Source organism: Pseudopodoces humilis, chromosome 7, assembly GCF_049639895.1.
Source record: "Pseudopodoces humilis isolate 2021_Gansu_Grassland_sample_001 chromosome 7, ASM4963989v1, whole genome shotgun sequence".
Classification (NCBI taxonomy): domain Eukaryota; kingdom Metazoa; phylum Chordata; class Aves; order Passeriformes; family Paridae; genus Pseudopodoces; species Pseudopodoces humilis.
Genome location: NC_142206.1, coordinates 28,994,250 through 29,007,029, shown reverse-complemented (window position 1 = coordinate 29,007,029; position 12,780 = coordinate 28,994,250). Strand labels below are relative to the sequence as shown.

At 43.2% G+C, this 12,780-nt stretch overlaps 1 protein-coding gene across 11 annotated transcripts in view; it reads left to right on the top strand.

Moving 5' to 3' along the window:
- Positions 1 to 12,780, top strand: part of SMOC1 (SPARC related modular calcium binding 1) — a 160,479-nt gene that overhangs the window by 126,457 nt on the left and 21,242 nt on the right. For all 11 annotated transcript variants that reach the window (XM_088057977.1, XM_088057978.1, XM_088057979.1 and 8 more), the window contains 2 exons: positions 9,070 to 9,262; positions 10,318 to 10,400. In XM_088057977.1, coding sequence (XP_087914103.1) covers positions 9,070 to 9,262; positions 10,318 to 10,400 — 276 coding nt within the window. The remainder of the gene's footprint in view (positions 1 to 9,069; positions 9,263 to 10,317; positions 10,401 to 12,780) is intronic.

The following is a 12,780-nucleotide window of genomic DNA, read 5'->3' as shown; positions in this document are numbered from 1 at the left end:
CATAGGTGTTAAACCATATGCAGCTAGGCAAATAAATGAAGCTCCCCCTGAGAGCTGCGTGATAAATCATTCCCAAAGAATTCAGTCACTTCCCCCTCCTTATCCCCCAAAGAAAGAAAACAAATTACTTTAGATGTGGAGTCATAACTACTACTCAGCTGCCAGTTAAGTCAAGTGGACAAGGAGCAGCAGGAGAAGAGACAAAGATACAAGAAGCCGGGGTAAAAGGGGAAACAGAAAACAACCCCTCATTTAAAACCACTGGGGATTTGGTGGGGAAGGGAAAGGAAATAAACTCCAGCACCAGGCATTACCTGGACGTACAGGAAAGAACTGAGAGTGGTCAACTTTGTGGAGTTTGTTTTGCTTTTTAGCAGAAGCTGGTTCAGATTGAAGGGGCTGCATACATTTGCTGAAGTAATTCCTTAGCAGCACAGTGTTCCTTGCTGTTTGTGATAGCAACTTTTGGCACAGGCTCATTTGTGGATCTGCACTTCAGATATCCATTTGAATGTATGTTGATGCCTGCAGAAAGGCTGCACATATTGACTCACCTTCCTGCCTCTCTTGAAATGTTCCTGTCAAATTCACCACATTTCTGAAGTACCACAATTAAGGGGGAGCTCTTTCAAGGTAACTGTCATTACTAGCTTCTAGATAACCTCTGGGAAAGGTTTAGATCAAGGTAGGCTTCTCCTGAAACCAAAAACCCTGGTGGGGCTTGTGAGTGATTTGCAAAGACAGAAGTGAAGAAAAAAAACCCACCGTTTTTTTTTTTTAATTTAAAACACAAGTCAGTGTATTCCAATGAGCATCTGCTGCCCACAGAGTTGTCCAAGAAGGCCATGAATATTGCCTAGTACAGCATAAGGCTGTGAAGGAAAAGAGCTGCATTGCAGAGCTTTGGAAAACCCTACCCTTCCATGGAGCTGTCTGTTGGACATCCATCTCATGACACTGACAAAGTTTCTCTATCCCATGGCTGATGTCTGAATCCCATGTTACGTCATTGAACTTCCAAACCCCAGATACTCTATGTAGAGACAGCTGACTCTAGGTAAATATCCAAAAGTGAGGGCTAGCTTCCTGTCAGAGCCAATTCCTTCTGCCTCCTTGTAAAGTGCAAAATATTACAGGAGAAAGCTGATCTGTCACTAAATGAAAAGGCTCATCACACTATAAACCTGTCTCTCTTGCCTTCTGTGCCTCACCAGAAGTAGCATTAAATATAATGTTGCTGAAGATAGGAAGACCAGTCTGAACCACTTTTTACCTGCCTGTGACAATTTTCAAAGACTTTCTGTTTGGTGTCCTATAATTGCAGAGTAAAAACACTGTAAAAATAATGTGCTTGTATACTCTAGCTAGAAGAGGTAGGCAAGTTCTGCAATAATTACTGTACTCGTTGTTCCAAGGACTAAAACAGGTGTGGAAGTGAAAAAAGTTTCCCAATAATTCTAAGGCTCCAGTAGAAACACCTATTGTTTTTTGTTTTATTGAACAGAATTCCTTGGTGTGGAAAGAGTGTAGTGAAAAAGGATCATAGGGAAAATGAATGTGTTCAGAGACAGGTGGCTTATGTCAAAGCTAGATATGCCACAAGCTCACAGTGCTTAGAAACTATGTGAAATGGAAAAGAGGCATTAGGGAAGAAAAAACACAGACTGTGTAGCTTTGTCTCAAAATGACAAGGGCAGTGTCTAAGGTTGAAAGATTCTTCTACTGCTGAGGAAACAACCTGATGTCAAGAAGTGAAGAGGCTGCATTTTGATGCCAAACTTTCTCTGCTAAGACTATGGAAGCTGTTGTCATTTTGAAGGTACTGTGCAGGTACAGCTGTCATAAAGAATATGGAGGCCAGGTGCATTAGAGGGGATCTGCCGCCCTGAAAACTCAGATGTTCGATCTTGTTTACATAATTTCTAAGAACTTTCCCAAGACAGTGACTGTAAACATAGATATGTATGCATTCTTTCTGATACACGTCTTTTGATGGACATCTCGCACGACCAGTGTGATTGGAAAGGTGGTAACCTAACTATCAACCCTGGTCATTGCTGAGAATCTATAAGTACTGAAGTTGTAACAATAGAACCAGTTTTTTCCCTGTTATACAGGAGCCATGTCTGTGTGAATCATTCTGTGTCCTGCAGCGACAAGGGATCAGACCCCAAAATCTGGAAACTTAAACCAGATCAAATATCTTCAGAATTTTAGTCTTTGTTAGCAAAGGGGTTGCCTCAGTCATTGAGGATCTGCTGGAGCTTCTCAACTTGTGTGAGGAGAGCAAAAAAGATCTGAAGACATTCATGTGGGTTTTTCTCCCTGTTTTAACTTAGGGTCATGTCCAATTAGTAGCAGCTCTGACACATGTAACCTGTTCCTAATCTGGCAACAGAGATGCCACTGCCTCTTCCAATGAGTGAACAGTTTTATCACCAGGGCTTTTTTTATATCAAACCTAAATCTCCTTTCTCCAAGTAGGCTGTCTGCTACTTGAACTACCCATGGGGAAGGAAAAAAAAATATCTATGGTTTTTTTTTTCCTTTTCATAGAACAGCTTTTACGTCTCAAAGACTGAATGTCATCCCTAGACTAAACAAATTGAATTCTTTTAGCTTTTTCTCATAGATCAAGTGTCGTAGACCTTTGCCTGTTCCCCTTGCTCTCTCATGCCCTCTTGCCAAACAGTGCTCCTGTCCCTCAAAGTGCAGTGCCCAGTGCTTGTACACAGGGCTGATTTAAAGAATCACTAGTACTTTGTGCCTGTTCCTTATGTGAAGCCCCTGTCATTACATTCCACAGCTGGATTTACCTGTTTTGTTTTTTTTATTGCTGTTTGCAATGTCATGAAGCTGCAGACTTTTTTTGTGGTCTACCCAAGCTGCTGACCATTTTTTCCAAGTCTCTCTGTCTCGCCAGTAATTTCCTCCCCATGTGCTGGATTTCTCCTTGCTGGTTGCTATGGTTTGGACTTGTAAGTTGTGATTACACTGATTTAAAACCATTTATCAATGTGACTTAGAATTCTTTCCTGAAGCTCAGTCTGTAAATTGGATGCTCTGTTCCATTGGCCAGAATGGCCATTTAATTTGATACAAGTCTCATGGTAGCTTTCAAAAGAGAGAACTTTTGAGACCTCTTGTCTTGGAGAGCATCTTTTTCTTAACCTGCTGTGTTAGGTAACTATCTCATAGTAATCATACGTAGCTTGCATTTTCCTTACTTGGTTACGAGAATGACACAAAATATTCTCTAATGAACCAGAATTTATTCAGAGCTCTAATGCATTGTATATGAGCATGGAAATAGTCGCAGTTTTTTCCAGGATGATGTACCACAGCCATGAAAAAAGCATGGTTCTTTTTCTGCCATCCTTCAGCTAGTCTTGCTATAGCTCTAGAAGGGCTAGGACAGTGTGACTGGCTGCTTGTGAGGTGGGATGGTACAAAGAGTCCAGGGCCTGCCTGAAAGGCATTTCAGTTAGAATTGCAAGGACAGGTAGCTGTCGACTGACAGGTTTCAAGATGTGCAGGTGTGGATCTTTATTCCTATATGGCTTGGGAGCCCTGTGGAGCACACTGGTTTTTTTATCTGGGCAGGACGCAATGCCCACAAGTTCTGCAAAATGAGCATAAGTTGGGCATCAGAAAGTCCCTCACTAAGTTTGCTCTAATCCATGAGAGGGTGCTTCCTTCAGGAAGTCCTCCTTATTTCAAGCTAGAGGGTAGATTTTGAATAGGCTTCTCATCATATAACACTACTGGGAATGCAGTGCAGCCTTATCTCTTAGAGCAGAAGGAAAATGCAGGGGAAGCATGTGTTCCTGGATAGCTGAAGTTTAATGAGCCACTTGGAATAATGCATTTTTGAAATTTATAACCCACCTGTTAAACCTTTGCATTGTACTTGTTCAGCCCTGGAACATGTAGTAACATCTGCTTCCTCTGTAGCCTATGCCTTGAGAAATGAAATTGAGTGAGTACCAAGGTAAAGCAAAGTCTGCTCAACTGGTACCGTATGGGAACACCTGCAAGGTTTGTTTTTCTTTTTACCTTCACGTTAGCCAGAAAACTCTGGAGGGACCATGATCCCAGACAGAACAGGGTGGAGTGGGTATCAGTACTGATGACTAACAGAGGTGTGGAGAGATTTATGCTATCCCCATGAGCCGTATTTGCTCAGCTGTTATTGTGCTCCCAGTAAACACAGAAGGGGTTGTTTCTCTCCCTCCACCCACAGCCCTGCTCAGGGGACAGGCAATAAGGGCCTATTTACTGCATTGCCTTGCTGCTCCTGCCAGCACTTGTGCATGTGCGTACTTAAGGCTTTTCAAATGCTCCTTCCCCTCCATGGAGGAAAGGATGCAGATTTAGGCTGCTGGTGTAACCAGTACTGAACTTGCTTTCTGCCCACAGCTTTTGTCCTGGGATGAGGTACCTGTTCTCCTGGAGTCGACCTGGCTCCTGTTCACATTAGAGCTTCCTTATATACAGCATAAAAGCAGCTTTAAGCTTACATACATTCTGTGGTAAAATAACCAGTTCGAAACTCTTGTTCTCTGCCACAGCAGTGTGAAGACACATGAGAAATTGACCCTGTCTGAATTAAGCTCCCCTGGGAGACAGGCAAACACTTTTCCTCACTGAAAGGAAAACTGAGGCACAAAGACACTTGGTTCTCCTGTTTGGGTTGGCACAGGACGTCAGTGGGAACTTGGCACTAAATATCCATGCTGCTCCCCTTTGTTTTGTGCTGCACTAATGCCTCACTGAGAGGAAAGTTGGGAGATGAACAAAAAAAATTTGGGGGAGATGTGTTTGGGGGGTTTTTATTATTTATTTATTTACTTTAAAATTAGGTCCCTGTTGCAGTGCTAACAATGGGGATTGGTCAGGAATTCTTCAGTAAAAGACCTTTTTCCCCCCTTGTGATGAATGCTTGTTCATTAAAACTGAAGCTTTTTGTGGGAATTCCATGGGAAAAGTTTTGCTGGTCCAGACAGAATTTCTGGTCAAAGGAAATGAGGGAGAGAGAGGAAAAGAGAAGGAAATCTGCCCTCCCTGGTACAGCCTGTAGCTCTGGGGTTAGGCTATTCACATGGGTTCATTGGGGCTGGGCAGAAGCTTATAGAGGGAGGTTAGACCCTCTCTTTTGCCTGATTTGGAAGAAAGAATCCTGTCTCTTAAGGGTGTAGGAATCTCTCCAAGGTGGTTGGTTCTGGTGCCACAGTCTCCCTCTTTTAAAAAGAAAAAGATTTGGATGCAGAAGAGCAAAGTTCAGAAAATAATCTGCTGTGGCTGGATGGCAGATGTTCCCTATATCCCACCATAATTATCCCCACAGCACCTTCACAGCCACGGTGAATGATGCTTGGTGCTTTGGCTCTGGTGGCAGTGAGAGTTGTTGTGTGTCAGGAGAGCAGCTGGGGGAGGCTGCCCCATCCTCAGTGGCTGCACATAGCCCTGCAAGATGAGCATGGGAACTGTTAAGCACAAACCTTTGGCTAGATGCTACTAGACACCCTCTCTTCTCAGCTTTGTGGGGTAAACAAGCATCCCATCTCTTTAATAACCATATAGTTTATTAGACAGTCAGATGAGTCCCTTAATTCATCCATCATTTTTATTTTTATTGTGCAGGCACTAAATGTATGTTTGAATATATGTACTTAAGGGACCAGGAATGAGAGACCTTTTTAGGAATATGACCATGTATTTCTCTGAAGGCCATTGCTAGGGGAGAATTATTGCATTAATAATGTGCAACTGCAGATGTCCAAGCCCTGTTTTCCTGCCATAGCTCATGGCTTCAGAGACACTACTTTAAAAATATGTTTTAATGAGTGGTAGAAGTAGTCAAGAGTAGGGAACAGTTAGCATTTTAGAGCTGAGCAATTGAGGTTAAATGGATATTTCTGCCAGTGACTCTTCTCTTTGTGTGATATACATTTCCTATTGTGTTTTTCTGAAATTTGTTTTTTTGTAATCTAGATTTGCTGTCTGATTGAGGTTTCACTCCCCAGCGGCAGTAAGCTGGCAAGTGTTACTTGGTGTCTTTGCTGATGGTCAAGTCAAAGCAGAGATGGCAGAGAACAGTAGAATGTGACAGTGCCTTTAAAATAAATAAATAAATGGGTATAATATTATTATTTGTCCTAGGAAGGCTGTTTGTGTCCCACCGACTTGCTGTCTTAAATTTTCTCTCTCTAAGAAATGTTTAGTTTAGGGAAAGAAGGAAAACCTTTCTTTGTGTGCCTGCAACTCCCATTAACAGGGAATAGGCTTTTAAGTACCCTGCATGTATAATAAATATATGCTGGTTTCTAAGATGACAGCTTAATTTCGTACCTGGCATTAAAGTTTCTAGCTTTGCCATAGGCTTTCACTATTCTCCACTAACCTGGCCTTGGCAACAGCAGCAGAGTTTCCAGTAAGCAATTTGACTGGAGCAGGAGGACTTGAGTGTCCTGGAGCTGGGACAGCATTTGATGGTCTCTTGTTACCCATGAGACAATCTTTCAGGGTGACATTGCATGCAGCTCACGCCGAGTCCCAGACTAGTGAAGCTGACGGTATGGATTTCCCAGCTGATTTTGCTGCCTTTTGAATACCCAAGTGTTAATATGGATGTTTATTTTTTAAGGGAATTAAGTGCTGTTAGAGTGGTAGCCTGGAGGAAAGAGTCTCTTCGGGGACTGGTGCTAGTTAATACGTTCTGCTTTGTAGACAGATGTCACTGAAGGAAATTTCCACAAGGCTGTTGTCAGAGTCAATGTGTTTGCTGTTCGGATCTCCTCCAGCTCAGGGAGGGCATGGTGGATCTGGAAGGGGTTCAGAGAAGAGCTGTGCCATGTGGGACTCTTCAGCATGTAAATGAGACAAAGTAGGAATCTGTAAAGCAGGAAAGAGCTTCCATGGTAGCTACTTCTAGATATACATTAGAATTAAGTGAAGTATGATCTCCCTGATGTTTCAGTTGTACTGCTGTCATTGCTAATGATGGGCTACTGAATGCTAGTGACAAAGGCAGAGTTTGCATCACTACATATATCTGATATCAACTGAACAAAGCCTGCAAGATTTGTTTCATTCAGCCCTTAAACAGCTTTCAAACAGAAATAACTACCAATTAGTTACATATTCTGGTAGTAAATGTGACTATTCAGTTCCCACAAATTTCTATTAATATGTGCAGAGATTTTTTTCCATTTTTTTATGGCATAGCACAAATCTATAAATATGTAGATTTATTCTGTGTAATTTATGTACCTAACTGCAAATGTATGTAAAATAAGATACGAATTCATTAAAGAAATACATTTTTTTATCTTGGTTTCAATAAAAGTGGCATATTTCTTTGTTCTAACACAAAAAGAAAACACACTTTATTTTTTTCAATGTAATTTTACTGAGAGTTTTGCAAGACTCAAAGGGCTTGAGAAATCTTGGTTTGACTTTGTGCACTCAGGAAGCTTTTGGGATTTAGATAGAAAAATTCTTGGAATGTAGTTCTTTCTAGCTGAAGTTTTTCTTCCTTTTGCTTATAATATAATGATGATAGAGAATTTTGCCCCTGCTTTTTTGCTTTCCCCAAGCTGCCTGAGTGCTTTGTCTCACCTGATGGCCAAGAGGTGAATTGCTGTCAGCAGACTGTGTGTAAGTGGGGCCCTTTGATGTAAGTGGTTTGTTAGGGAGCCTGCAGGCTTCTGGCTCAATGACTTCTCTGTCCTAGTACATCTTGGGAACAGTCTTTTGTTTTGTTTTTTTTCCTTTTTCTTTTCCTTTTTTCTTTTTTTTAATCCTTTTTCCTTTTTCTTTTTTTTTCTCAGATGTGAAATCCGTCAGCAAAGTGAAGTCAGCTTAAATATCAGCTGAGGCTTGAGTTTCCTTTCAGTTTTTGTTGACTTTATGCCCTCCTGCTCCTTCCCAGTCAAGTTTCTCTCTGTTTGAGTCAGACTTACTGACACTTAAAAGTTTTTATTCTGTGTTTCTATTGTATGGGTTTGTATGTGGCAAAGTTCAGGTGCCCTTCACATTCCCAGCCTTGACAGTGATGTGAAATGTTGAGGGGAGTGAGACTTGTTGGGATCTCTGAGACTCTTCCAGCTGCACCAGTTCAATTAGAAACCAGTAAAAACGCTTCTGGTACCCAGGCATGCTGTACTCGGGTGATGCTGTGCAGACCTGATGGAGTTTCTTGTCACACATGCAAAGGAATGCTGGGTGCATGGGCAGTGCTAGGGCTCTGTGTGCCAGGCTGGCTGCAGAAGCCACTTCTGGGCTTCTTCCTGATCTTTGGTGCATGCCACTACTGTTCTCTTTGACAGTATCTTTGGAAATAGCCTTTCCTGTGTTATAGGTTATTAAGGAACAGGGCCTTACCTGCCACTCAGTATAAGCAGTGTTGGGTGCCCTTTGTTTTCCAGGTGAGGACAACAGTGGAGAGTGCTGGAGAGGTGATGGCAGTGGGGGTCGAATGGGATATCCTGTTCTGTTCCCTGCTGAGGTGTGTGCAGATGCTGTCTGCACTGGATAAGCCTGTGTTCAAACATAACCTGCTCCTCTTGGGATCATGTTGGAGAGGTGCTGTTGAGGAGGAGAAGTGTTTTGCTGTCTGGAGAAAGAGATGGAACGGCAGGGCAGGGTGTTTGCCTCCTTTGTTAACTGGAAAATACAAGTCACAGTTTAGGATCTCGCAGCTTGCAAAAACATAATCTGGGAAATTCTTACCTCATGGCTGCATTGAGAGTGAATTGTTTTTACCTGATAGTTCATTTCCAAAACCCAAATGATTAAGAAGAGTTTCTGCTGTTTCTGGCATCCTGAGCAGCTGGCAGTCAGTGTCTATAGTCCATAATCTTGTTGTGTCACAGCTAAATGTAGGAGAAAGCTCTCAACCCAGAAGTCCGTCGGTCCCTGAGGATGCAGACATACTGATGCTTGATGAGAAGGAAACAGACACAAAGTGTTTCTGATGTGAAGGATACCCATATCCTGCTGACCTGAGGAAAGTGATCTTGATTTGATTCTTTTTCCACCCCCTCCAACCTCCCTTCTGTCTTCCAGAAAAAGTTCACTCCTGTGACCAGGAGAGGCAGAGCGCCCTGGAGGAGGCCCGGCAGAACCCGCGGGAGGGTATCGTCATCCCCGAGTGTGCTCCTGGAGGACTCTACAAACCAGTGCAATGCCACCAGTCAACTGGGTACTGCTGGTGTGTCCTGGTGGACACAGGACGTCCCCTGCCCGGTACTTCCACTCGGTGAGAGCTATAGGCAGGCCTGGGAAGGTGCCTGGCTGGAGGAGATGAGATATAGGAAATACTACTGCAATGGGAAATCAGTTCTTCACTCTAGAGCAGTCAGCTCTACACTGCTTTCCCTAGAGCAAGCAATGCTGTAGGTGATGTTCCCTGTTGAGTGTTACTTTGCAGCTCCCTCTCTATAGGAGCTGGTGGACATTAACTGCTGTCCATACTTCTCTCTGTGTTAAGTATTTATGCAAAGCAGCCTTTTTTTCTGCTGGTTTGCTTTTCTGAGGTAGGAGGAACAGTGGCTTTGCTCAAGAGTACAGATTATGGGCATGAGCAGTGAAAAGACAAGTCTGTTTCATAGTCATCTGCTTTATATTTCCATGTTGCAGCCTCTTGAATCCTGACCAGTAGGGAATAGAAGACTGCTTGTTGTTCATGGGTAGACTTTAAACCAGAGATAATTTTTTTTTTAAATTTTTTTTTTCCCCCAGTTACTCTCTATTTTGAAAGTACCTGAAGAATCTTTTCTCAGTTAGAGTTTGGAAACAAATTGTGGGTCTGGCAAGTTGCAAAAACAGGCCAGTAAGAGCTGGGACTTAAACTCGGCTAGATACAGTGATTCTGCAAAGCGTGAACAGCTTAGAAAAAAAATCTCAGCCTATGTCCACAAGAAGTGGAAGAGGGCCCTGTGCTGTTTGTGGGTTTCAGTTGATAGCTGGTACTGGACTTCAAAGTGTGTTCTTCCTTATCTTTCCATTTCTGCTGCTGTTGCTGACTGTCCACAAACAGATGCCTGAGAGTGGTATTTCTTCTGGAGGTTTATTGGGTTCCCCTGCAGTAAGCAGACAAGGCACAACCCATTGACCCTGAGATCAGCTCAGCTGGTCAAAGCATAGTAACCATGGCCTGGTTGTGGATTTGATCCCTATATGAGCCACTCACTTAAGAGCTGGACTTGATGTTCCTTGCTGGTCCCTTCCAGCTCAGAACAGTCTGTAATTAGAGACCATGTGATGATACTAAACCTGTTACATAGTTTAGCTTTTGCTGTTCTCCTTTTTCAGGTATGAGACCCCAGTGTGTGAGAGCGATGCCAGATCAAAGAGCACAGAGGTTGATGATCCCTTCAAGGACAGAGAACTTCCAGGTTAGAGGAACAGGATCCTGTCTCTGCCTTCTTGTCTCACCTTGGAACTCTTAAGAGGCCAAGAATATTGTTGAGGAGATAGGGGATTTTCCTCACAGTACTTGCTTTACTATGGGGTTTATTCTGTGGGTTTTTTTTTTTAAGATGACCTCCAGTTCAGTTGTGAACTGGAAAAGGCTGGGTATGTCCTGAGAGTATTTATTACCTGTATGCCCTTTGAAAATATTTCTGGGATTAGAATTTTCAGGAGAGAAATCAGGATGCCTGGAGATACTCAGGGGGAAGAATGGGCTCAACACTGAATGTTCCATAAAGGAACCTGTCTTGACCAGGACAAGATCCTTTCTGTTTAGTGGGGCTTTTCAGCAGCTTGATGCTCCCTGAGTCACAAAAGAGGACACAAGTGCCCAATTGTTGGTGGACTGATTTGCTCCCTTACACTGCCTGCATGGACTAGGCAGAACAGCGCTCACTCATGGTATACTAAGGTCCCTTACCTAATGATGGCGTCTCACTTAGCTGGACTTCATTCCTCATTTTCTGCCTGGGATATGTTTCATTTCCCACTTCTCCTTGTTTTATATTCTGCTTTTCCTTCTTAACAGTGACAAGCATAATTTGCTGTTTGCCTATGCTTTTGCTGCTAGGAGCATGTGCTGGGCATTGGTGTCAGTGCAGCTCTTAAAAATGGTATCCCACCTGCCTGTGCTCTGTTTCTTCCTTCTAAGGAGCAGAGTGAGGGGCCTTCACTGACAAGGTGACTGGCAAGGTCAACCATTGCTCCCCTCAGTGGGAACAGCTTGAAAATATAAGCTACAGTGGGTCCCTCTGCACCATGAGGGTGTGGTGGACACCAGTAATTCTGCAGAAATAGCTGGTGACTCTGGATCAGCCTAATGTTTTATGAGTAGCATAAAGTTGTTCCTGAACAGGTTAGCGAAGGAAATGAGATTTTTTTTTCCCAGATCTGCCTTGTATGTCTCCTAATTGTTATCCTTCTGGCTCCTGACTTCAGACCCCAGACCTTTCTGCTTAGCAACTGTGCTCTCAGCAGGGCTCTCTTCTATGCAGCTCCTCATTTTCATGAGTCATGTTAAAATTTCCTATTGCCTCCATTTCACATTCAAAGGAAATTGACCAATTGGTTCAAATATTATATTGTGGGGTAGGGGGAGGGAAGCCAGCTAAATGGATTACATTAAGGCTCATTTCCTTAGGAAATCACACTAAAATAGAATAACCTTGCTTCCTTGATTCCCCATCCCCCTCTCCCTCTGCTTTACTGCCTATCCTTGCACTTCTCCCCTCCTCTCCAGAAATCCTCTGCAAAAATCCTTTGCTCTTTGGCTTTTTCTTTGAGACTCTGTTTCTGATCTCAAGAAGACAGACTGGTTTTGTTTCCCTTCTCCCTTCCCTTCTTCACTGAAGCCAGACAAAGGGGCAGGAACTGCTTGATGCAGAAGAGGACACAGGATGCTCTATAGCTTAGAGGTCTGGTCCCAATATCAAACTCTAGGAGAGTTGCCCTCTCAGCTCAAGCCAATTTTCTGTGCCTGTGTAAACTTCAGACTCTGTGTTTGGGTGCATTGGTTGGTATGAGTGTTACCCAGAGAAGTTTTGAATGCTCCATCCCTGGAAGTGCTCGAGGCCAGGTTGGATGGGATCCTGAGCTGCCTGATCTAGTGAATGGCATCCCTGCTCCTAGCAGGAGAGTTGGAACTAGATGATCTTTAAGGTTCCTTTTAACCCTAGCCACATTCTATGATTCTGTGATTCCTATCACTGAAAATACCCCTGTCTATAGAGAGATGGGGAGACAGAGGATCTGATCCTGGTTTGCCTGCCTGAGAAATGCTGTGCTGCGTGAACTTCTTATGCTGTCTTGAGGTTTGTTTGATTAGCTTCTCTTGTATGCAAAAATTTACTGATGAGCCAGAACTGCAGGGGGTGAGAGAATTTTTTTTTTTCTGCTCTCATTTCTTAGCAGAACTGAATGTCAAGAAAAATTCCTGCTTTAATTTGCACTCACTTCTGTCAGGGGGACCCCTTACTTTATTCCTCTTATAGAGGTTTGCCCATTCTTTAGACTCTCAGTGCTTCAGGCCATGTGCATCTTGGCCTGTGTGAAAACACCCTGCAGAGGCCCAGGTGGAAAAAACACAAGTTCAGATCCTTGCACACCTACACATGCTCTCTGCACAACCTGTCATGACAGTGTCCAAAAGTAAAAAAAGAAGGAGGAAGGAAAATGTTGCTTGTACATAGCAAATGGTAAACTGCTAATTCCTGCAGATGGTGAGATGCTGAGAGCCCAGGGAGATGACTGCTAGCAAATAGTTTTTCAGCCTTTTCATTACCTCAACAAAAAGCTCCTTTAAGT